The following is a 26306-nucleotide window of genomic DNA, read 5'->3' as shown; positions in this document are numbered from 1 at the left end:
TGCGTGGGAAGATTGGCCATAAAGGGGTGGAGTTCCCGACCATACAAGCAGATGGAGCCATAGCTGTCTGGGTTTGCAGCCACCTCAGGGGGATGTAACGTCCCTCCAGGACACAGCCTCTCGTGACATCACAATATATATATATCACCTGCCCGATGGGGTAACCACAGAGCAGGCACAACTTGTGCAATGCTCAGGCCACTTACACCGGGCAATAGGGCAACCCTTAATGTAAATCCCTTTGTGGGCATCCAGCACAGTTACAGTAATACTATCACTTATAGTAGTAATACTATACCACCAGACCTGGTTCAAATACTAGAAAAATATTTGTTCAAATGCTAGAAAAATATTTGTTCAAATGCTAGAAAAATATTTGTTCAAATACTAGAAAAATATTTGTTCAAATACTAGAAAAATATTTGTTCAAATACTAGAAAAATATTTGCTTGAGTCTGCCTGGAGCGCCAGATAGGCGGGTTTTTACAGTTTTGGGACTTTTCTATTGGTTTATTAAAGCCAGGCAAACTCAACCGGGCACATATTTAAATTAAGTATTTGAAACCCAGGTCTGAATACCACCAAAGATAGGCTACAATATATGTTCTATTCAATTCTGTAAATACCATTGATTTACTCGACCGACCGACCGACAGACCGACAGACCGACAGACCGACAGACCGACAGACAGACAGACAGACAGACAGACAGACAGACAGACAGAGGCTGCTGTGTGTTGTGTGGTCCTATAGTCCCGTGTAGGTCAGTTGGTAGAGCATGGCGCTTGCAACGCCAGGGTTGTGGGTTCGATTCCCACGGGGGGCCAGTATGAAAATGTATGAACTCACTAACTGTAAGTCGCTCTGGATAAGAGCGTCTGCTAAAAATGACTAAAATGTAAAAACATACAGTCTATGGTTGGGTCCCACAGTCTATGTGTAACCGGTCTGAAATGGCTAGCTAGTTAGCGGTGCGCGCTAGTAGCATTTCAATCGGTGACGTCACTTGCTCTGAGACCTTGAAGTAGTTGTTTCCCTTGCTCTGCAAGAGCCGCGGCTTTTGTGGAGGGACAGGTAACGGTGCTTTCGAGGGTGACTGTTGTCGATGTGTGCAGAGGGTCCCTGGTTCAAGCCCAGGTTGGGGGCGAGGAGAGGGACGGAAGCAACACTGTTACATATGGTTGGGTCCCACAGTCTATGGTTGGGTCCCTCAGTCTATGGTTGGATCCCACAGTCTATGGTTGGGTCCCTCAGTGTATGGTTGGATCCTACAGTCTATGGTTGGGTCCTACAGTCTATGGTTGGGTCCCTCAGTCTATGGTTGGATCCCACAGTCTATGGTTGGATCCTACAGTCTATGGTTGGATCCCACAGTCTATGGTTGGATCCTACAGTCTATGGTTGGATCCTACAGTCTATGGTTGGGTCCTACAGTCTATGGTTGGATCCCACAGTCTATGGTTGGATCCCACAGTCTATGGTTGGATCCTACAGGCTCACAGATGGCAGCCAGGGCTTGTGGAAGTGAGAGCTTGATTGGAGATTCACAAGTCATGTGTGTGTGCGTGTTTGAGTGTGTGTGTGTGTTAGTTGGTTTCAGCCCCAATAGTCCTCTCACATCACAATCCAGCTCGGTAGATGGCGGTAATGCACCATATGTGTTAGTTTACACATCGTCAAACAAAACAAAGAAGAAAATCGACACGGAAGTGATTATTACATGGGTTTTTAGAGACGGAAGAGGAAGCGAGACACCCCACTCCCTATTATTTTCTGGTTACATTACAGTCAATGAAATAAGCAGACCAGACCCAGCTGCTATTGCATTGGTGTCTATGGGAGAACCACCCCGTTAAGCAGATCGGAACTGACTATTTTTTCAACGGTAAACGGCCTGAGTGAACCATCTTCATTTATCCACTATCTTCGGTTGTTATATTTCCGAGAAGCTATCTGCTAAAATGGCTAAGCTAACGTCTTTATTTGTAATCTTATTGTCTTTATTTTGCATTAGTGAAGCTGTCTTCGAAGATCAAGTTGGAAAGTTTGATTGGTATGTAGCTAGCTATCTAACGTTGAGAAAGTCCATTGATTCTGCTATGCAGCTAACGTAAGCTGATGCTATGTGCTAACCATTGACAGCGTCCGATATGGTTGATCATAGGCGAAAAGCCAGTAGTCCTCCGGGGTCGGGTAGCCCTGTCATGTCTGCATCCGTGTCGACAGTCTCTTGTTGGAAGATATAGCTAATCACTAACGAATGTAAATGCGTTTTCGGATTGCTTCCTCTTCTTTACTGGGGTTAAGGATCCATGGGGGAAAGAGACCCATTTCCCCCAGATTTGTCCCATGTGCTCCTTCAGGTGACCAGTGTATTTGCAGATATGATACTGTCCAAATGCCACAGTAACGAAGAGGATGATGTACATTGGTGATTGATTAACTAAAGTCAAAATAGCTAGCTATATTTCAACAGCAGACTGTCTGACTAAAAATATTATATGTTTTTTCTATTTCCAGGAGACAGCAGTATGTGGGTAAGACACTCTTTGCCCACTTTGAGTCGAATACACAGTCATCTAAAAAGCTATTTCTCGCTACCGACAAGAATATCTTTGCCTCTTTCAACTCCAGGACTGGAGATCTCTGTGAGTATTTGTAATTTTCTCTTTTACTCTGAAGTCTGTGACAAAATGTATAAAAAAATGGAGTTGAATATCATATTTATCATCCATAGAGTTCATTATTTTTCATTCCTACTTTACAGTTTGGAGACATGTGGACAAGACTGGACCAGAGGGAGCCATAGACACACTTCTGCTGCATGGACAAGGTGACTATAGCCTTTTAAACGTTTTGTTGTAGACTTGCCTAGTTTCTTGGCCTAGCCAACATAACCGTGTTGTACAGAGTCAATTATATTGGCTTTTCCCCATCTTTGACAGTGGATATTTGAATGACTGTTTTTACGTCTTCTCTAGATGCTCTGATGGTGGTTGGAGATGGTCGTCTGCTCCGTTCCTGGGACACAAACATTGGCGGGCTGAACTGGGAGGCCGTGCTGGATACTGGCAGGTGTGTGCGCGCGCATGTGGTGTGTGTGTGTGTGTGTGTCTCTCTCTGTGTGTTCGTGTGCAGATTACCTGTTCCCCATTAACTGCAGTTTATAGCTGAGAGACACTTTAATAGAAATGGACATCTTTGATTTTTTTAGAGATTTCGACAGATGACTAACTGCTCATAATGTCCACCTCTATCTCAGCTTCCAGGCTGCGTGTTTTGTGGCAGTACAGGACACCGTAAAGCATGTGGTGGTGCTGAAGAAAGCCGCCGTCTCTCTCCACTACCTCTCCAATGGACACCAGAAATGGGTGGAGAACCTGCCTGACAGGTAGCTACGGTAGGACCACTGGTGCTGTCTGGGACCAGACATGGGTTCAAATGGTATTTTGTTTTATTTCAAATGCTTTAGCTGCACTTGATGTCGCTTACCTGACGCAATGGAGCCAATCAAATGGAGCCAAAAGTGCAAGCCCTGCCCATCTGGCAATCCGTAAAGGCTCAATCTAATGCTCAAAGTCTCTAAAATATTTCAAATAGTATTTGAACCCAGTCTACAGCACGTAGGTAATATGCATTTCATTTCAGGACTTTGCATGTGGTAAACGGATCTAGTAAGTATTTTCTATCCCCCACAGTGATGCAGTCCAATACCAGGCAGTGTACTCTGGGGGAGAAGAGGAGGTCCATGTGTTGGGGGTGGTTCCTAACTCTCACCTCACTATCATAGCCTACAGCCTAGAGGATGGAGAGATCATCAAGCAGGTAACTGGACTAGAACTGTCATCAAACCTTAATTGGCAACCATTAAAATTCATAAAAGGTGTCATGAAAGGGCTCGTTTTCCAGAGGCAGATTAAGCCTAGGCCTGGATTTAAAAAAACATCTCCTTTTGAGCATGCTTTTTCAGTCTAGGAGGAAACTGAATCTGTGTCTGGGAAACCAGCCCAAAGGGTTACTCCTCCATCAGTATCTACACTGTGTCTGTTGTTTGTCTGTAGCCTGTACACATGTCCTGTCTCTAACCCACTGATTCCTGTCTGTTGTTGTCCTCAGAGGTCAGTTGAAGCCCCGTGGCTGTCCAGTGTTGAGTCCAGCTGCGTGGTGGTTGGTCGGGGGTGCTGATGTGCGTGGACCCCGGCACTCTCTCCCTCTACACCCTCCCTATACAGGCCGAGGAGACGTCACAGTTCAGCCAGATCCTGCTACGGGTACTGTACCGACACAACCTTTTCCTTCAGTGAGCCAGTGCTTGATGGTACCAGAGAGGTTTGGAAACTGAGAGTCATAACATGCGATTGCAGGGGTTAAAGTTCTCTGTCACTGCGACTGATTTCCGTCATATGTATGCACCCCAGGCCATGTTTTTTTAACCTAAAATAATAATTTACTCAAACATCATGCATATGACGGAAATCTGTATATATATATATATATATATATATATATATATATATATATATATATATATATATATATATGATAATGGACCTGTATATTTTCAAATAACTGCCCCTTTTCTGACAAACAAATCGATCATAATAAATTCTGAGCGGCCCTCCGTAAAATGTAGAAATCCCAATGTGTCCCTTGAGCCAAAAAGTTTGCCCGCCGATCTTAAGTTTCAGTCATGGGATTTGTTTTTGCTTTAACCCCTGCGATTTAAAGGAGAACTCCAGTCAAAAATGCTATTTTGCTTTTTTTTTTTCATTAGTCCACTGTTAAAATATTCCCAAAATGTTTTGCATGTCAGCAGTCAAGTTTTCAAGATGTTGGACTTTTCAAGAAGCAAAGTGTCACTTGCCACATCATCATGATGCAAAACACATCATGATGATGCAAAACACATCATGATGATGTGGCAAGTGAATCTTTGCTTCTTGAAATTCCAACACCTTGAAAACTTGACTTGCAAAACATTTTGACATTTTGGGAATGTATCAACAGTGGACTACATCGTCAGATGGCATCACACATACGCGACACTCATCTCTCAACCGAAAAAAAAAAATGGAGGGTTTGCTGATCTGCCTAACTCTAGTTCCTAATTCTGAAAATCACTCCGCTCTCAGTAGCTATGACGCACAGGCTACTACGGCAAACCATGCTCGATCAGCTGAGCAAACTTGCTTCCAGCTAGCAGCCTAGTGCAAGCTTGTTTGAATGGCCATACGCTAGCTAGTTTGCCAGCTCGTTGATGAAGTTGTACGGCACCAACGTTATGGGACTGTTCTGAAAAAGAAATCAGCATGTATCCGACTGACAGCTGGCGCTGTGTCTCGCTACTTTGGAACAGTCGGCCAACGTGATGACATCAGAGAGCAGTCAGCTGTGCTGTAGAACTCGGCGCACTAGTCACAGCAGAAACGGCACCATGAAAACTCATTTGTAAAATTAGCTCGAACTTCACTACACTAGCTAGCTTGTGTATTCAGCATTGAGTGTGAACTGGCGTTGTTAGCATCCCTGCCTTTTTGTTTCATATGGGTTGATTTGAGACTGGGTCAGCCAGCAAGCAGACCCTAGCTAGCTAACGTTATCGTGTTAGCTAATTTTCATGCACATTTCAATTTTTATAAATACTGATTCATCTCCCGTCTGGATTACTGCAACTCGCTGTTGGCTGGGCTCCCTGCCTGTGCCATTAAACCCCTACAACTCATCCAGAACGCTGCAGCCCGTCTGGTGTTCAACCATCCCAAGTTCTCTCACGTCACCCCGCTCCTCCGCACACTCCACTGGCTTCCAGTTGAAGCTCGCATCTGCTACAAGACCATGGTGCTTGCCTACAGAGCTGTGAGGGGAACGGCACCTCCTTACCTTGAGGCTCTGATCAGTCCCTACACCCAAACGAGGGTATTGCGTTCATCCACCTCTGGCCTGCTGGCTCCCCTACCTCTGCGGAAGCATAGTTCCCGCTCAGCCCAGTCAAAACTGTTCGCTGCTATGGCACCGCCAGGACAGTCACTGACCACCTTCCGGAGACACTTGAAACCCCACCTCTTTAATGAATACCTGGGATAGTATAGCAGTAATCCTTCTACCCCACCCCCACAAAAAATTAAATAATGTCTTTACAAATTACCCCCCCCAAAAAAAATATATATAAAACAAATGAAAATTAAAAAATATATTTAAAAAAATGGTAAAGTGGTTGTCCCACTGGCTATCATAAGGTGAATGCACCAATGTGTAAGTGGCTCTGGATAAGAGCGTCTGCTAAATGACTTCCATGTAATTCTACCACCATAAACCACCTTAGCTAGACGTAGAATCAGGTGGTGAAGATTTGCTCATAAATATATCTACAGGCTTATAGTGTCTGGTCAGATTAACTCTGACTCTTTTGAGGATGAAAGGGGGTTCAGTGGACGATGTCACCGTGGTAACATTTCCGAATGTTAGAACAGCAGCAGCCAAACTTATCTTTAGCTATCCCATAACTGCAGGCGGGAGACAATGCAGTGGACTAATGGAGAAAATAAAATACCATTTTGTTTTTCAGTGGATTTTTCCTTTTAAATCCTGTGAATACCTTGTGGATTAATTTGTCACTCTCCCGTTGATGCTATTGCTTATTGAGTGGAAATGATCAGCATTGATCTGCAAAATGAATGACCAATATCTTTTACAATTACTGTTTGTAATTACTGTTGATCAATTTTCCAACTCCCTCCCCACAGTCTCTGGATCTGGAGGTGTCCCCAGGCTTCCAGCCCGTCCTGGTCTCCAGCCAGCCCCACCCGGCCCGCTCCCCACTCTCAGAGTTCTTTCTCCAGCTAGGACCAGATCACCACATCCTGCTGCAGCTCCATGATGATGGATCCACCATCGCTCCACTCAGAGACTTCCAGCCGGTACAGATTGATTCATTCATTCATTCATTCATTTGTTTATTCAATATAGTTCAATTCAATAAACTTAATTCATCACAGACAGACAATTTATTAATGTCACTGATTCCTTGTTTTTGATCCATTTATACCATACAGTATACCATATCTCTGGAGTTTGATTGCCGATTTATGTTTTAATTTTCCTGTACTACAAGTCTCTCTGGATAGTGCATCTGCTGTGAACAAGATTTTACCTCAAACGTTGTCGGTTGGAAGGTCAGTGAAACTGAATGAGTTCTAATGGGAGATAATACACGTTTCCATGTTTTTACAGGCGTTCTTGGTCTCATTTGCCACCACAGGGGAGAAGACCGTTGCTGCCGTCATGACTCCCAAAAACGAAACTGTGAGTCGTCATCAGGTCATCGGTCTCAGATTTTAAGTGTTGCGTCGTGCATGTGGTCCATGAAGTGTAGTTAGTTATACTGAAGTAAGTAACCCATTGGTAAGCTTCCTCTCTGTTCCTACTCCAGGCTTGTGCTATCAATCTGTTCAGCGCTGACTCTGGTCGCAGGTTGCTGGATACAACTTTAATCTTTCCCCTGGATCTTAACGGTGGGAAACCACACAAGGTCAGTGTAGCGGCAGGCGTGTGTGTCTGTATGTTTGATGAGTACGATCATGGTTAAATACAGGGTATAGAGTAGTAATCATGGGTCTGGCATGAGCCCCACCGATCCAACCCCTCGCTTACCGCTTACAGTGTGGCGCAGTGGTCTAAGGCACAGCATCGCAGTGCTAGGTGTGCCACTAGAGATCCTGGTTCGAATCCAGGCTCTGCTGTAGCCGGCCGCAACCGGGAGACCAACGGGGCGGCGCACAATTGGCCCAGCGTCGTCCAGGGTAAGGGAGGGAATGGCCGGCAGGGAGGTAGCTCAGTTGGTAGAGCATGGCGTTTGCAACGCCAGGGTTGTGGGTTCGATTCCCACGGGGGGCCAGTATGAAAAAAAAAAAAAAAAGAATAATGTAAGTCGCTCTGGATAAGAGCGTCTGCTAAATGACGTAAATGTACAGAAAAGTCTATAGGAAACACTGATGGAATCTACCTATGTAGGTTGAAAAAAAATTGTTGTATGTATTTCTAAAGGCCATTTTACATGACCAGTCGTCATAAAGTGCTTTACAGTAGCCTCGGTCTGCAGTGTCTGATGTATTTCCTCCCCAGCTGTACGTCCACGCCTTCCTGAAGAAGGATGACTCTGTGGGCTACAGGGTCCTAGTCCAGACACTGGACCATGCTCTCACTTTCATACAGCAGCCAGGTAGACACGCACGCACACACGCACACACACACACACACACACACACACACACACACACACACAGTTTGTTTTACTATCCTTGTTGGGACCAAACAATTGATTCCCATTCAAAATCCTATTTTCCCTAACATTAACCCTGAACCTAACTCCTAACCCTGATTGTAAACCTAACCCCTAAGCCTAAAATAGCCTTTTTCCTTATGAGGACCGGCGAAATGTCCCAACTTTTCCTTGTTTTTTTTGTGTCGCCTATGTCCAAGTGGTGTAAAAGTTTTAAAACATTTGGATGGAAAAACGCTTTCAGTGTAAACTTAAACGACTAAAATCAGATATAAAATATGTAGAAAAGATAATGGACCTATATTTTTTAAATAATATCATCTTTGAGAGTTAGACAGTCGGGGATAATTGAAAATTCCAAAAACAATGCATTTATTTGTATTCATTTTGTTATTATGTTTGTGCAAAAGAACACAGCATTATCCACGGCAAAATACATAGAATATTAGTAAACTAACTTTAAAACTACAACATTTTCTCTCAGCTGCATGGAAAAATGTGTAGAATTGCAGGAAATTAGCTTTAAACGGCAAAATAAAATCTCAGCTCCATTGAGAAATGTGTAGAATTGCAGGAAATGGGCTTAAAAATGAAAATAATTCTAAACAGCGCCAAGATGGGGCGCCTGTAAAATGTTCTCTACGGTGTAGCCGCGACGACGGCCGGCCAACCGCTCTTATTGCCACGCCCCCCTTTTTGATCCAGAAAAAAACCTGATCACACACTCTGGAACACACACACACACACACACACACACACACACACACACACACACTGGAACACACACACACACACTGGAACACACACACACACACACTGGAACACACACACACACACACTGGAACACACACACACTGGAACACACACACACACACACACACACACACTGGAACACACACACACACACACACACACACTGGAACACACACACACTGGAACACACACACACAGGAACACACACACACACACACTGGAACACACACACACACTGGAACACACACACACACTGGAACACACACACACACTGGAACACACACACACACACACACACACACACACTGGAACACACACACACACACACACTGGAACACACACACACACACACACACACTGGAACACACACACACACACACACACACACTGGAACACACACACACACACACACTGGAACACACACACACACACTGGAACACACGCACACACACACACACTGGAACACACACACACACACTGGAACACACACACACACACACACTGGAACACACACACACACACACACACTGGAACACACACACACTGGAACACACACACACAGGAACACACACACACACACACTGGAACACACACACACACTGGAACACACACACACACACACACTGGAACACACACACACACACACACACACTGGAACACACACACACACACACACTGGAACACACACACACACACACACACACACTGGAACACACACACACACACACACTGGAACACACACACACACACACACAGGAACACACACACACACACACTGGAACACACACACACACTGGAACACACACACACACTGGAACACACACACACACACACACACACACTGGAACACACACACACTGGAACACACACACACACACACACTGGAACACACACACACACACTGGAACACACACACACACACTGGAACACACGCACACACACACACACACTGGAACACACACACACACACTGGAACACACACACACACACACACACACACATGGAACACACACACACACACACACACACACACACACACACACACTGGAACACACACACACAGGAACACACACACACACACACTGGAACACACACACACACACACTGGAACACACACACACACTGGAACACACACACACACACACACTGGAACACACACACACACACACACACACTGGAACACACACACACACACACACTGGAACACACACACACACACTGGAACACACACACACACACACACTGGAACACACACACACACTGGAACACACACACTGTTTTAAATGTGTGTAAATTGTAAAGTATTTTCGTATGTAATGTATTTTTCGTTATGTGTCAGACCCCAGGAAGACTAGCTTTCGCCATTGGCTAACGGGGATCCTAATAAAAATCATATCACACACACACACACACTAGACGAGGCTTCTAACCATCACCTGTGATCCCAGGGCGTGTGGTGTGGACCAGAGAGGAGGCCCTAGCTGACGTTGTTACCATGGAGATGGTAGACCTGCCACTCACTGGGACCCAGGCGGAGCTGGAGGGGGAGTTTGGCAAGAAAGCTGGTAAATAACATCAAAGATCAGAGCCTGGCTAACGTTATTCATGTTATGATTTTAAAAACACACATAGCAAAGAAAACGTGCATAAATAAAATAATTGAGGATGATACAAAAAAAGTATTTATCTAAAACAATGTGATCAACGCTTCTGCTAAGTCATTCCCTTCAAATATATGTATTTTTTGTTAATAAAAAAAAAAACGTGATGTATTTTACTTCTTTTTTTGGCTTTGTATAAGTATTTTTGATGGCCTATGTGTGTTACCCCCTGACCGTATAATGTTATTTGACCCTGTCTAAGTTAAGTCCTCTATGTATTTGCTATCTGCAATTGGCTTAAGTCTCGCTCTATCTCTTTGGTTTTCTAATTGCTGCGCTTGGATCCAGCCATTCAAGGTAACGCTATGAGCCTTCCCTCCTTTCCGTTCGCTTGTGTTGTTCTGTGTTGAAGAGGTCTATTTTGAAAGATCGGTAGCGAAGTGCTCTCTTAAAGTTTCTGCTTTGTTTGTTGTATTCTTGTAATCTGTCATTTAGTTTGTAGATCCTTGTAGATCATTTTGTGAGCTTCAGTGTTTACCTCATGGGTATTTAGTGTCCCCGTAGAAAGAATCCATTGACGTCCAAATAAACTTGCGGAAACGTATTGCGGTCCAGCCCTCTATCATGACCACATCACTCTCGAACAATAATGGTTTTTTTAATCTAAGGAAATAAGATGTGACTGAAACTGTAGATAATAATGTGTGTCTGTCTGTCTGTCCGTGTCTCTCCGTCCGTCCCCAGACGGGTTGTTCCCCATGGTGCTGAAGCGTCTGTCATCCCAGGTGATTCTGTTCCAGGTGTGGCTGGCCCACCTGTGGAAGCTGTTCTACGAAGCCCGTAAACCCCGCAGCCAGGTCAAGAATGAGGTCACCATAGAAACGCTGTCCAGGGATGAGTTCAACCTGCAGAAGATGATGGTCATGGTCACCGCCTCGGGGAAGGTGAGAGGAGAGGAGGGGAGGGGTGGTATGTGTGTTTTATAGATGGCAGAAGGTGATCATCATGGTCACCGCCTCGGGGAAGGTGAGAAACTACCTGCTTAAAAACATGCAAAGGTTAGAAAAAGAATAAATGAAAAGTGAACTGCTGCTAGAGATCTACTCTCTGATGACCTCAGGACCAACATTGGTAGAGATCTACTCTGTTGACCTCAGCACCAACATTGGTAGAGATCTACTCTCTGATGACCTCATCACCAACATTGGTAGAGATCTACTCTCTGATGACCTCAGCACCAACATTGGTTGAGATCTACTCTCTGATGACCTCGGCACCAACATTGGTTGATATCTACTCTCTGATGACCTCGGCACCAACATTGGTAGAGATCTACTCTCTGATGACCTCGGCACCAACATTGGTAGAGATCTACTCTCTGATGACCTCAGCACCAACATTGGTAGAGAGAGGTTCTACTCTCTGATGACCTCATCAACAACATTGGTAGAGATCTACTCTCTGATGGCCTCAGCACCAACATTGGTAGAGATCTACTCTCTGATGACCTCATCACCAACATTGGTAGAGATCTACTGTCTGATGACCTCAGCACCAACATTGGTAGAGATCTACTCTCTGATGACCTCGGCACCAACATTGGTAGAGATCTACTCTCTGATGACCTCATCACCAACATTGGTAGAGATCTACTCTCTGATGACCTCGGCACCAACATTGGTAGAGATCTACTCTCTGATGACCTCAGCACCAACATTGGTAGAGATCTACTCTGATGACCTCAGCACCAACATTGGTAGAGATCTACTCTCTGATGACCTCAGCACCAACATTGGTAGAGATCTACTCTGATGACCTCAGCACCAACATTGGTAGAGATCTACTCTCTGATGACCTCGGCACCAACATTGGTAGAGATCTACTCTCTGATGACCTCATCACCAACATTGGTAAAGATCTACTCTGATGACCTCAGCACCAACATTGGTAGAGATCTACTCGCTGATGACCTCAGCACCAACATTGGTAGAGATCTACTCTGATGACCTCAGCACCAACATTGGTAGAGATCTACTCTCTGATGACCTCGGCACCAACATTGGTAGAGATCTACTCTCTGATGACCTCATCACCAACATTGGTAGAGATCTACTCTCTGATGACCTCAGCACCAACATTGGTAGAGAGAGGTTCTACTCTCTGATGACCTCATCAACAACATTGGTAGAGATCTACTCTCTGATGGCCTCAGCACCAACATTGGTAGAGATCTACTCTCTGATGACCTCATCACAAACATTGGTAGAGATCTACTGTCTGATGACCTCAGCACCAACATTGGTAGAGATCTACTCTCTGATGACCTCGGCACCAACATTGGTAGAGATCTACTCTCTGATGACCTCATCACCAACATTGGTAGAGATCTACTCTGATGACCTCAGCACCAACATTGGTAGAGATCTACTCGCTGATGACCTCAGCACCAACATTGGTAGAGATCTACTCTGATGACCTCAGCACCAACATTGGTAGAGATCTACTCTCTGATGACCTCGGCACCAACATTGGTAGAGATCTACTCTCTGATGACCTCGGCACCAACATTGGTAGAGATCTACTCTCTGATGACCTCATCACCAACATTGGTAGAGATCTACTCTCTGATGACCTCATCACCAACATTGGTAGAGATCTACTCTCTGATGACCTCAGCACCAACATTGGTAGAGAGAGGTTCTACTGTCTGATGACCTCATCACCATCATTGGTAGAGATCTACTCTCTGATGACCTCGGCACCAACATTGGTAGAGATCTACTCTGATGACCTCGGCACCAACATTGGTAGAGATCTACTCTCTGATGACCTCAGCACCAACATTGGTAGAGATCTACTCTCTGATGACCTCAGCACCAACATTGGTAGAGAGAGGTCCTACTCTCTGATGACCTCATCACCAACATTGGTAGAGATCTACTCTCTGATGACCTCAGCACCAACATTGGTAGAGATCTACTGTCTGATGACCTCAGCACCAACATTGGTATAGATCTACTCTCTGATGACCTCATCACCAACATTGGTAGAGATCTACTCTCTGATGACCTCATCACCAACATTGGTAGAGATCTACTCTCTGATGACCTCAGCACCAACATTGGTAGAGGGGTTCTACTGTCTGATGACCTCATCACCAACATTGGTAGAGATCTACTCTCTGATGACCTCATCACCAACATTGGTAGAGATCTACTCTCTGATGACCTCATCACCAACATTGGTAGAGATCTACTCTCTGATGACCTCAGCACCAACATTGGTAGAGAGAGGTTCTACTGTCTGATGACCTCATCACCATCATTGGTAGAGATCTACTCTCTGATGACCTCGGCACCAACATTGGTAGAGATCTACTCTCTGATGACCTCATCACCAACATTGGTAGAGAGAGGTTCTACTGTCTGATGACCTCATCACCATCATTGGTAGAGATCTACTCTCTGATGACCTCGGCACCAACATTGGTAGAGATCTACTCTGATGACCTCGGCACCAACATTGGTAGAGATCTACTCTGATGACCTCGGCACCAACATTGGTAGAGATCTACTCTCTGATGACCTCAGCACCAACATTGGTAGAGAGAGGTTCTACTCTCTGATGACCTCATCAACAACATTGGTAGAGATCTACTCTCTGATGGTCTCAGCACCAACATTGGTAGAGATCTACTCTCTGATGACCTCATCACCAACATTGGTAGAGATCTACTGTCTGATGACCTCAGCACCAACATTGGTTGAGATCTACTCTCTGATGACCTCGGCACCAACATTGGTAGAGATCTACTCTCTGATGACCTCGGCACCAACATTGGTAGAGATCTACTCTCTGATGACCTCAGCACCAACATTGGTAAAGATCTACTCTGATGACCTCAGCACCAACATTGGTAGAGATCTACTCGCTGATGACCTCAGCACCAACATTGGTAGAGATCTACTCTGATGACCTCAGCACCAACATTGGTAGAGATCTACTCTCTGATGACCTCGGCACCAACATTGGTAGAGATCTACTCTCTGATGACCTCATCACCAACATTGGTAGAGATCTACTCTCTGATGACCTCAGCACCAACATTGGTAGAGAGAGGTTCTACTCTCTGATGACCTCATCAACAACATTGGTAGAGATCTACTCTCTGATGGCCTCAGCACCAACATTGGTAGAGATCTACTCTCTGATGACCTCATCACCAACATTGGTAGAGATCTACTGTCTGATGACCTCAGCACCAACATTGGTAGAGATCTACTCTCTGATGACCTCGGCACCAACATTGGTAGAGATCTACTCTCTGATGACCTCATCACCAACATTGGTAGAGATCTACTCTCTGATGACCTCATCACCAACATTGGTAGAGATCTACTCTCTGATGACCTCAGCACCAACATTGGTAGAGATCTACTCTGATGACCTCAGCACCAACATTGGTAGAGATCTACTCGCTGATGACCTCAGCACCAACATTGGTAGAGATCTACTCTGATGACCTCAGCACCAACATTGGTAGAGATCTACTCTCTGATGACCTCGGCACCAACATTGGTAGAGATCTACTCTCTGATGACCTCGGCACCAACATTGGTAGAGATCTACTCTCTGATGACCTCGGCACCAACATTGGTAGAGATCTACTCTCTGATGACCTCATCACCAACATTGGTAGAGATCTACTCTCTGATGACCTCATCACCAACATTGGTAGAGATCTACTCTCTGATGACCTCAGCACCAACATTGGTAGAGAGAGGTTCTACTGTCTGATGACCTCATCACCATCATTGGTAGAGATCTACTCTCTGATGACCTCGGCACCAACATTGGTAGAGATCTACTCTGATGACCTCGGCACCAACATTGGTAGAGATCTACTCTCTGATGACCTCAGCACCAACATTGGTAGAGATCTACTCTCTGATGACCTCAGCACCAACATTGGTAGAGAGGTTCTACTCTCTGATGACCTCATCACCAACATTGGTAGAGATCTACTCTCTGATGACCTCAGCACCAACATTGGTAGAGATCTACTGTCTGATGACCTCAGCACCAACATTGGTATAGATCTACTCTCTGATGACCTCATCACCAACATTGGTAGAGATCTACTCTCTGATGACCTCATCACCAATATTGGTAGAGATCTACTCTCTGATGACCTCAGCACCAACATTGGTAGAGAGAGGTTCTACTGTCTGATGACCTCATCACCATCATTGGTAGAGATCTACTGTCTGATGACCTCGGCACCAACATTGGTAGAGATCTACTCTGATGACCTCGGCACCAACATTGGTAGAGATCTACTCTCTGATGACCTCAGCACCAACATTGGTAGAGATCTACTCTCTGATGACCTCAGCACCAACATTGGTAGAGAGGTTCTACTCTCTGATGACCTCATCACCAACATTGGTAGAGATCTACTCTCTGATGACCTCAGCACCAACATTGGTAGAGATCTACTGTCTGATGACCTCAGCACCAACATTGGTATAGATCTACTCTCTGATGACCTCATCACCAACATTGGTAGAGATCTACTCTCTGATGACCTCATCACCAACATTGGTAGAGATCTACTCTCTGATGACCTCAGCACCAACATTGGTAGAGAGGGGTTCTACTGTCTGATGACCTCATCACCAACATTGGTAGAGATCTACTCTCTGATGACCTCATCACCAACATTGGTAGAGATCTACTCTCTGATGACCTCATCACCAACATTGGTAGAGATCTACTCTCTGATGACCTCAGCACCAACATTGGTAGAGATCTACTCTCTGATGACCTCAGGACCAACATTGGTAGAGATCTACTCTCTGATGACCTCGGCACCAACATTGGTTGAGATCTACTCTCTGATGACATCGGCACCAACATTGGTTGAGATCTACTCTCTGATGACCTCGGCACCAACATTGGTAGAGATCTACTCTCTGATGACCTCGGCACCAACATTGGTAGAGATCTACTCTCTGATGACCTCAGCACCAACATTGGTAGAGAGAGGTTCTACTGTCTGATGACCTCATCACCAACATTGGTAGAGATCTACTCTCTGATGACCTCAGCACCAACATTGGTAGAGATCTACTCTCTGATGACCTCATCACCAACATTGGTAGAGATCTACTCTCTGATGACCTCAGGACCAACATTGGTAGAGATCTACTCTCTGATGACCTCGGCACCAACATTGGTTGAGATCTACTCTCTGATGACCTCGGCACCAACATTGGTTGAGATCTACTCTCTGATGACCTCGGCACCAACATTGGTAGAGATCTACTCTCTGATGACCTCAGCACCAACATTGGTAGAGATCTACTCTCTGATGACCTCATCACCAACATTGGTAGAGATCTACTCTCTGATGACCTCAGCACCAACATTGGTAGAGATCTACTCTCTGACCTCAGCACCAACATTGGTAGAGATCTACTCTCTGATGACCTCGGCACCAACATTGGTAGAGATCTGCTGTCTGTTGACCTCAGCACCAACATTGGTAGAGATCTGCTGTCTGTTGACCTCATCACCAACATTGGTAGCACGTTACTGTCGTCCTAGTGAGGCTCATATGCAGGATGTTATGTTACTTCAGCTCTATAAATTGTTCTGAATGTGTTGCGGTTTTTGTGCAATCGATTAATGAATGATTGTTGAATGTTGTTTGGAATGATGTTCGGCTTCCACAGTGTGTTTGTTCTTGTCCATAAATAAGTATTGCCGTACTTTATAGTACACTGTATTTAGCTGAAGGAATAATATTTTATCTCTCTTTGGTTCCAGCTCTTTGGGATCGACAGCAAGTCGGGCAGCATTCTGTGGAAGCACTATCTGGAGAATGTCCAGCCCAACGCAGCCTTCAAACTCATAGTCCAGAGGACCACAGCTCACTTCCCCCATCCCCCACAGTGCACTCTGCTCATTAAGGATAAGGTAGGAACAACACCATGGACCGTGTTGCAAAATAGTCCTTACTACACCATTTTGTGGATGTTTTTTATTTTATGTGAGCGCTCTGGTGATTTTAAGATTGCCAAATTATTTACATTTCTTCTTGAACATGAAAAAGACATCGGGGGCCGTAGTTATCAAGGATCTCAGTAGGAATTAATACCTACATGTTTACATTCTGTAACTAGGCAGGGCAGCCCCTACTTCTCTATTTTTCTAAACATTTCTGCCATCTGTGTCTGTTTTTCCCCCAGGAAACTGGCCTGATCTCTGTGTCTGTTTTTCCCCCAGGACACTGGCCTGATCTCTGTGTCTGTTTTCCCCCCAGGACACTGGCCTGATCTCTGTGTCTGTTTTCCCCCCAGGACACTGGCCTGATCTCTGTGTCTGTTTTCCCCCCAGGACACTGGCCTGATCTCTGTGTCTGTTTTTCCCCCAGGACACTGGCCTGATCTCTGTGTCTGTTTTCCCCCCAGGACACTGGCCTGATCTCTGTGTCTGTTTTTCCCCCAGGACACTGGCCTGATCTCTGTGTCTGTTTTTCCCCCAGGACACTGGCCTGATCTCTGTGTCTGTTTTTCCCCCAGGACACTGGCCTGATCTCTGTGTCTGTTTTTCCCCCAGGACACAGGCCTGGCCACCCTGCATGTGTTCAACCCCATCTTTGGCAGGAAGAGCCATATAGCCCTGCCTGCCCTGCCCCGCCCCATCCTCCAGTCATTACTATTACCTGTTATAGATCAGGACTACGCCAAGGTCCTGCTGCTGATCGATGACCAATACAAGGTAGGACTGCATCTGTCTGATTAAGGCCTTGTGGGATGAAACGTCAATGGGTTGTAACTAAAGGGAAATAAAGATTCTGCTGCATTGTGGGAACGATTTGCGCCTATCTTTTTGTAATGTACCTGGTATTGTTGACTACCTTTTTAATGCATGTCCTCCCTCCCCTCCCTCCCTCCCTCCCTCCCTCCCCTCCCTCCCCTCCCTCCCTCCCCTCCCTCCCTCCCTCCCTCCCTCCTCCCTCCCTCCCTCCCTCCCTCCCTCCCTCCAGGTGACAGCCTTCCCCTCCACTAAGAACGTCCTACAGCAGCTTCAGGAGATGACCTCCTCCATCTTCTTCTACCTGGTCCACTCAGAGCAGGGAACCTTGTCTGGATTCAGGCTGCGCAAGGTGACTTTAACACTGTGTGTGTGCACGCGCATGTGACATTCATTTATGTGTGCGTTTGCATGGATGAGACATTGAGTGTGTGTGTGTGTGTGTGTGTGTGTGTGTTTCCTCCAGGACCTGTCCACAGAGCTGATCTGGGAGGTGGTTCTACCTATTGAGGTCCAGAAGATAGTAGCGGTCAAAGGGAAGAGACCCAACGAGCATGTCCACTCTCAGGGCAGAGTGATGGGGGACCGCAGTGTTCTCTACAAGGTAAAGACCGCTCTAGGTAGGAGTACGACAGACTAGAGGGTCCACAATCAAATTATTAAGGTGCCGATTTCCCAGATCCAGATTTAGACTAGTCCTGGACTAAAAAGCATGTTCAGCGGGGGGATATCTGCAAACTGGACCCAAAAGTTTTTTAATAATTCTTGAGGGGCAACAAGTGCAAATACAGTGATTTATTTGTGTGAAGACCTGAATAACAGACTCTTTCCTCTTTTACCACAGTACCTAAACCCTAACCTGCTGGCGGTGGTGACGGAGAGTACAGACGCCCACCCTGAGCGTGCCTTCGTGGGCGTGTTCCTGGTCGACGGTGTGACCGGACGCATCATCCATGAAGCCGTCCAGAGGAAGGCCAGGGGGCCCGTCCACTTTGTCCACTCTGAGAACTGGGTGGTGGTGAGTAGCAGTAGTAATAGTAGTAGTAGTAGTAGTAGTAGTAGCATTATCAACAGCAGTAGTATTAGTAGTTGTTGTTGTAATAGTAGTAATAGTAGTAGTAGCAGTAGTACTAGCAGCAGCAGTAGTAGTAGTTGTAGTAGCATTATCAACAGCAGTAGTAGTAGTAGTAGTAGCATTATCAACAGCAGTAGTAGTAGTAGTAGTAGTAGTAGTTGTTGTAGCAGTAGTAATAGTAGCAACAGTTGTAGTAGTAATAGTAGTAGTAGCAGTAGTAGTTGCAGTAGTACAGTGAGGGAAATAAGTATTTGACCCCCTCTCAATCAAAGATTTCTGGCTCCCAGGTGTCTTTTATACAGGTAACGAGCTGAGATTAGGAGCACACTCTTAAAGGGAGTGCTCCTAATCTCAGCTTGTTACCTGTATAAAAGACACCTGTCCACAGAAGCAATCAATCAATCAGATTCCAAACTCTCCACCATGGCCAAGACCAAAGAGCTCTCCAAGGATGTCAGGGACAAGATTGTAGACCTACACAAGGCTGGAATGGGCTACAAGACCATCGCCAAGCAACTTGGTGAGAAGGTGACAACAGTTGGTGCGATTATTCGCAAATGGAAGAAACAAAAAATAACTGTCAATCTCCTTCGGCCTGGGGCTCCATGCAAGATCTCACCTCGTGGAGTTGCAATGGTCATGAGAATGGTGAGGAATCAGCCTAGAACTACACGGGAGGATCTTGTCAATGATCTCAAGGCAGCTGGGACCATAGACACCAAGAAAACAATTGGTAACACACTACGCCGTGAAGGACTGAAATCCTGCAGTGCCCGCAAGGTCAAGAAAGCACATATACAGGCCCGTCTGAAGTTTGCCAATGAACATCTGAATGATTCAGAGGAGAACTGGGTGAAAGTGTTGTGATCAGATGAGACCAAAATCGAGCTCTTTGGCATCAACTCAACTCGCCGTGTTTGGAGGAGGAGGAATGCTGCCTATGACCCCAAGAACACCCTCCCCACCATCAAACATGGAGGTGGAAACATTATGCTTTGGGGGAGTTTTTTTGCTAAGGGGACAACTTCACCGCATCAAAGGGACGATGGACGGGGCCATGTACCGTCAAATCTTGGGTGAGAACCTCCTTCCCTCAGCCAGGGCATTGAAAATGGGTCGTGGATGGATATTCCAGCATGACAATGACCCAAAACACACGGTCAAGGCAACAAAGGAGTGGCTCAAGAAGAAGCACATTAAGGTCCTGGAGTGGCCTAGCCAGTCTCCAGACCTTAATCCCATAGAAAATCTGTGGAGGGAGCTGAAGGTTTGAGTTGCCAAACGTCAGCCTCAACCTTAATGACTTGGAGAAGATCTGCAAAGAGGAGTGGGACAAAATCCCTCCTGAGATGTGTGCAAACCTGGTGGCCAACTACAAGAAACGTCTGACCTCTGTGATTGGCAACAAGGGTTTTGCCACCACCAAGTACTAAGTCATGTTTTGCAGAGGGGTCAAATACTTATTTCCCTCATTGAAATGCAAATCAATTTATAACATTTTGTTGTATAACATGTGTTTTTCTGAATTTTTTTGTTGTTATTCTGTCTGTCACTGTTCAAATAAACCTAGCATTAAAATTATAGACTGATAATTTATTTGTCAGTGGGCAAACGTACAAAATCAGCAGGGGATCAAATACTTTTTTCCCTCGTAGTAGTAGTAGTAGTAGTAGTAGTAGTAGTAGTAGTAGTAGTAGTAGTAGTAGTAGTAGTAGTAGTAGTAGTAGTAGTAGCAGTAGCAGTAGCAGTAGCAGTAGCAGTTGTAGTTGTAGTAGTAGTTGTAGTAGCTGTTGTTGTTGTTTACGGTCACAAGTGTTACAAAGATGATTTCTATGGTGAGAAAAAGGTTAATGAAAGGTCTTGTAACCCTAAACATTTTCTCTCTCTCTCCCTCCCTCTCCACAGTATGAGTACTGGAACACCAAGTCCAGGCGGAATGAGTTCAGTGTGCTGGAGCTGTTTGAAGGAACAGAGCTGTATAACAGCACTGTGTTCAGTAGTCTGGACAGACCCTACCTGCCCCAGGTCCTACAGCAGACCTACATCTTCCCATCTCCCATCACCACCATGGAGGCTACGCTCACTGAGAAGGGCATCACCTCCAGACACCTCCTGGGTCAGTATGGGTGGGAGGGAATGATAGATGGGTGGATCTAACTGGAAGTCGCTCTGGATAAGAGCGTCTGCTAAATGACTAAAATGTCATGTATTTGTGTGGATGTCGGGGTGGGTGGATGTTGCTCCCTGAGAAGGGCATCACTTCCTGGGTCAGTACTTTGTTTTGTTTTTTTAAATATAAAAAAAATAAAATAAAGCGATTGCGAAACGTTGCCTAAAGAATAACCAAGGATACTAAGAAGTATTTGTTATTAACAGTCATTAATGATTTTCACGGTTACATTTTTTATTTTGCTAAACCTTTAGTTATGCAGATTTTGCAATGGTGTCATGTACCAGTTTAGTGGATTTAATGCCCTCTTTCACCACCATATCTATCGGTATCGTATTTAATTTTGCTCTGGCTATTTCTTTCTCAAAGTGGCTCTACCATCAGGAGCCATCTTGTCTCTCCCCAAGATGTTCCTGGATCCACGGAGACCAGAGGTCGTCACTGAGCACAGCCGGTTAGTACCAACAACACATACCCCTGGGTCGTGTTCATTAGGCACCAAAAGGAAGAAAATTTACTGAAACTGGGAGGGAATACCTGTTCTTGTCCAATAACAAATGCACATTTTTGTTTTCTGTTGCAAAATGTTTTGCTACATTTACATTTTAGTCATTTAGCAGACGCTCTTATCCAGAGCGACTTACAGTTAGTGAGTGCATACATTTTTTTTCATACTGGTCCCCCGTGGGAAACGAACCCACAACTCTGGCGTTGCAAACGCCATGCTCTACCAACTGAGCTACACGGGACATTGTGTACTAATGAACAGGACCCTGTTGTTTACAACGTTATTTGACCGTTTAGAGAGGAATACTGGTTCCTTGTCACTATATGAAACTCTATGAAAGTAAGAATTGGTTTATCATTTATTTTCAGTGAAGAGAACCTTATACCCTACGCCCCAGAGATGCCCATCCTCACAGAGTGGTTCATCAACTACAATCAGACCGTATCGAGAGTGAAAGGAATCTACACTGCCCCCTCTGGCCTGGAGTCCACATGTCTGGTGAGTCTATGGTCTATTACAGTGGTTCCCAACCTGTTTCGGCTACTGTACCACCAAGTACATTTTGCTCTGCCCAGAGTACTCTTGAAGTACCCCCTCATGTGCATTTGACCAGTACGCCTATGGTCTCATGAGTCTTCTTAAGTACCCCCTGTGGATCCTAGGTACCCCCTGGGGATAGGTGAAGTACCCCCAGGGATCCTAGTACCCCCTGGGGATAGGCCAAGTACCCCCAGGGATCCTAGTACCCCCTGGGGATAGGCCAAGTACCCCCAGGGATCCTAGTACCCCCTGTGGATAGGCCAAGTACCCCCAGGGATCCTAGTACCCCCTGTGGATAGGCCAAGTACCCCCAGGGATCCTAGTACCCCCTGGGGATAGGCCTAGTACCCCCAGGGATCCTAGTACCCCCAGGGATCCTAGTACCCCCAGGGGATAGGCCAAGTACCCCCAGGTCTTAGTACTCCTGGTTGGGAAACACTGGTCTATTACACTTTATTATCTTCAATGTATCAAGTCTGGACTTCCTTCTGCACTTCCAAGGCCATGGTACACTGACAATGCAGAGCCAATGTAGATGAAATGAAGATGCAACTATAATGTAGGTAAAATACTAAATATTTAACACGGAAATGTATGTTTTGTTACAGGTGGTTGCGTACGGTCTTGACATCTACCAAACCAGAGTGTACCCCTCCAAGCAGTTTGACGTGCTGAAAGATGACTATGATTACGTCCTGATCAGCAGTGTTCTGTTCGCACTGTTCTTCGCCACCATGATTAGTAAACGCCTGGCACAGGTCAAACTGCTCAACCGGGCCTGGCGGTAAAGAGTGAACTTCTGACCTTTGAACTCTGACCTCCCCATTGCTGTTTGGGGGGGGGGGGGCGTCATGTTTCTTTTTCAAGGAAGAGGTTCATTTCGATTGCGAGATTTTCCTCAAATTTTGTGTTTGTTTAATTTATTTGGTAACACTTTACATTGAGGTAGCCTTTAAGGGGAGTTACAGTGCCTTCAGAAAGTATTCATACCCCTTGACTTATTCCACATTTTGTTGTTACAGCATGAATTCAAAATTGATTAGGTTTTTTTCCCTCACCCAGCTACACACAAAACCGCATAATGAAAGTGAAAACATGTTTTTAGAAATGTTTGCAAATTTATTGAAAATGAAATACAGATCTCATTTACATAGGTATTCACACCCCTGAGTCAATACTTTGTGGAAGCACCTTTGGCGGAGATTACAGCTTTGAGTCGTCTTGGGTATGTCTGTATCAGCTTTGCACAAATGGATTTGGGGATTTTCTTCCTTGCAGATTTTCTCAAGCTCTGTTAAGTTAGATGGGGAGCAGCGGTGAACAGCAATCTTCACGTCTTTCCACAGATTTTCAATGGGATTCAGTCTAAGGTCGTTTGCACTCTGAAGCAGGTTCACATCAAGGAATTGCCTGTATTTGGCTCCATTCATTGTTCCCTCTATCCTTACCAGTCTCCCAGTCCCTACCGCTGAAAAGCATCCCCATAGCATGATGCTGCCACCACCATGCTTCACGGTAGGGATGGTGATGCTGCCACCACCATGCTTCACGGTAGGGATGGTGTTAGACGAGTGATGAGCTGTGCCTTCAGGCCAAAGAGTTACATTTTCGTCTCATCAGACCACAATCTTTTTACATATGCTCTTTCACGTGCCTTTTTGCAAACTCCAGGTGTTCTGTCATGTGCCTTTTTCTCAGGAGTGGCTTCCGTCTGGCCACTCTCCTATAAAGCCCAGATTAGTGAAGCGCTGTAGAGACTGTTGTCCTTCTGGCAGGTTCTCCCATCTCAGCCAAGGAACTCTGTAGTTCTGTCAGAGTGGTCATTGGGCTCTTGGTCATCTCCCTGACCAAGGTCCTTCTTCCCTGGTTGTTCAGTTTGGTCGGATGGCCATCTCTAGGCAGAGTCTGGGTAGTAACACATTTTTTCAATTTCCCAATGATGTGCTCTTGGAAACTTTCAATACTCTAGAAATTGTTTTGTACCCTTCCCCAGATATATGCCTCATCACAATTCTATCTCGGAGATCTACAGACAGTTACTTCGACTTAAGGATATAGTTTCTGCTCTGACATGCGCTGTCAACTGTGGAACCACCCATACATAAAAATGTATGCACGCATGACTGTAAGTCGCTTTGGATAAAAGTGTCTGCTAAATGGCTTATTATTATTATTATTATTATTATTATTAAATAGACAGGTGTGTTTCTTTCTAAATCATGTCAAAACAATTTAATTGGACCCTGGTGGACTCCAATCATGTTGTAATGACATCTCAAGGATGATCAAAGGAAATTGGATGCACCTGAGCTCAATTTGGAGTGTCATAGCAAAGGGGTGTGAATACTTATGTAAATTAGATTTCTGTATTTAATTTTCAAGAAATGTGCAAGAAATTCTTAACATGTTTTCACTGTCATGTGTTTAATCAATTTTGAATTCAGGCTGTAACAAAACAAAATGTAGAATTAGTCAAGGGGTATGAAAACTTTCTGAAGGCACTGTATTTCATTGCTATTAACAAATAATTAACTGTCTATAAACCACTTCTAAACCCTTTATAACATCCCTTAAAGGATAGCAATATAAAGTGCTTTTCATGCAATGAAATGTTATTTTACCACACCGAAAGAGCAGTCAGTGGTTACTTGGTGCATCTCAGAGCAAGTGTTCTTATACTGAAACATTGTTTAGCTCTGAAATATTACTAAAACGTTTTAAGATTAGGCCTGGTCTAAGATTACTTAAATGTGGTACAGATTTTGAGGGGATTTTGATTACTTTTGTTAATTTGGTTTTAAATGTTTTCCATAGATCTTTTTTTATGTGTGCCGAAGGGTATGTTCACCGTGCTTGTGGCACAGATACTTGAAGACCAGCCCTATGACAGATAATGAACTAGGGTGGGTGGTGCGTGTGTGTGTGTGTGTGGGTGGTGTGTGTGGGTGTACTGAGGGGTTCGTTTTTTGGGTCATCTGCCTCTGAGGCCAGCAGTGTTGGTCTTTTTAAGTCTTTCTTTGATGCACTGGAAGTTTTGTGTCCACATGATTACTCTTAACTAATATTTTCCCCCATGGCTTTTTGTGTGTAAATTATAGTTTGAATTATATATATTTATGTCTTAAAAACATGGTTTAGTAAGGCGCTCCAGAGTATTCATTTTTCCTTTTGGGGTGAATGGACAACTCTGCTCGTGCAACACATTTTCACAATAACGCCAATGCTCTCAATAAAATGAATACTATTTCTGAAAGTATTTCTTCAATTTTTTGCTCTTTACAAAGTAGGCTTACAAGTGATGTTTGGTTGTGCTATAAAGAAATAATAGCAATTCTTTCACTGTCTTTATTTTCTATACTTCTCTCTATACTTTCTACATCTATCGATCTACGAAATGACCTTACTAATTTATTGTAGTAGTTTATTATAGCCCTTTATTAAAGCGCTTCTTTGATTTATAATATCTATGTCGACACTTCCTGTTATTTTGAATCGGGTGATTAACCTAATTTCCTTTGAAGGGAGGTTGTTGAAAAAGTATCGCTCGCTTGTCTAGTACG

At 44.8% G+C, this 26306-nt stretch overlaps 1 protein-coding gene across 1 annotated transcript; it reads left to right on the top strand.

The window, feature by feature from the left end:
- The first annotated feature begins 1766 nt into the window (after window positions 1-1766).
- Window positions 1767-23904, top strand: LOC121546158 (ER membrane protein complex subunit 1-like). Its single transcript, XM_041857209.2, is given in 24 exon segments — window positions 1767-2053; window positions 2521-2648; window positions 2768-2833; window positions 2982-3075; window positions 3263-3391; window positions 3699-3825; window positions 4117-4171; window positions 4174-4271; window positions 6744-6917; window positions 7231-7302; window positions 7430-7528; window positions 8122-8218; window positions 10480-10596; window positions 10981-10989; window positions 11377-11576; window positions 17464-17613; window positions 18256-18417; window positions 18686-18805; window positions 18920-19057; window positions 19298-19471; window positions 21434-21644; window positions 22068-22152; window positions 22575-22704; window positions 23355-23904. Coding segments are annotated over 24 exon segments (2907 nt in total). The 5' UTR covers window positions 1767-1961; the 3' UTR covers window positions 23535-23904.
- The last annotated feature ends 2402 nt before the right edge of the window (window positions 23905-26306 follow it).

Source organism: Coregonus clupeaformis, chromosome 30 (assembly GCF_020615455.1).
Source record: "Coregonus clupeaformis isolate EN_2021a chromosome 30, ASM2061545v1, whole genome shotgun sequence".
NCBI classification, from domain to species: Eukaryota; Metazoa; Chordata; class Actinopteri; order Salmoniformes; family Salmonidae; genus Coregonus; species Coregonus clupeaformis.
This window is presented reverse-complemented; position numbering and strand designations above follow the sequence as displayed.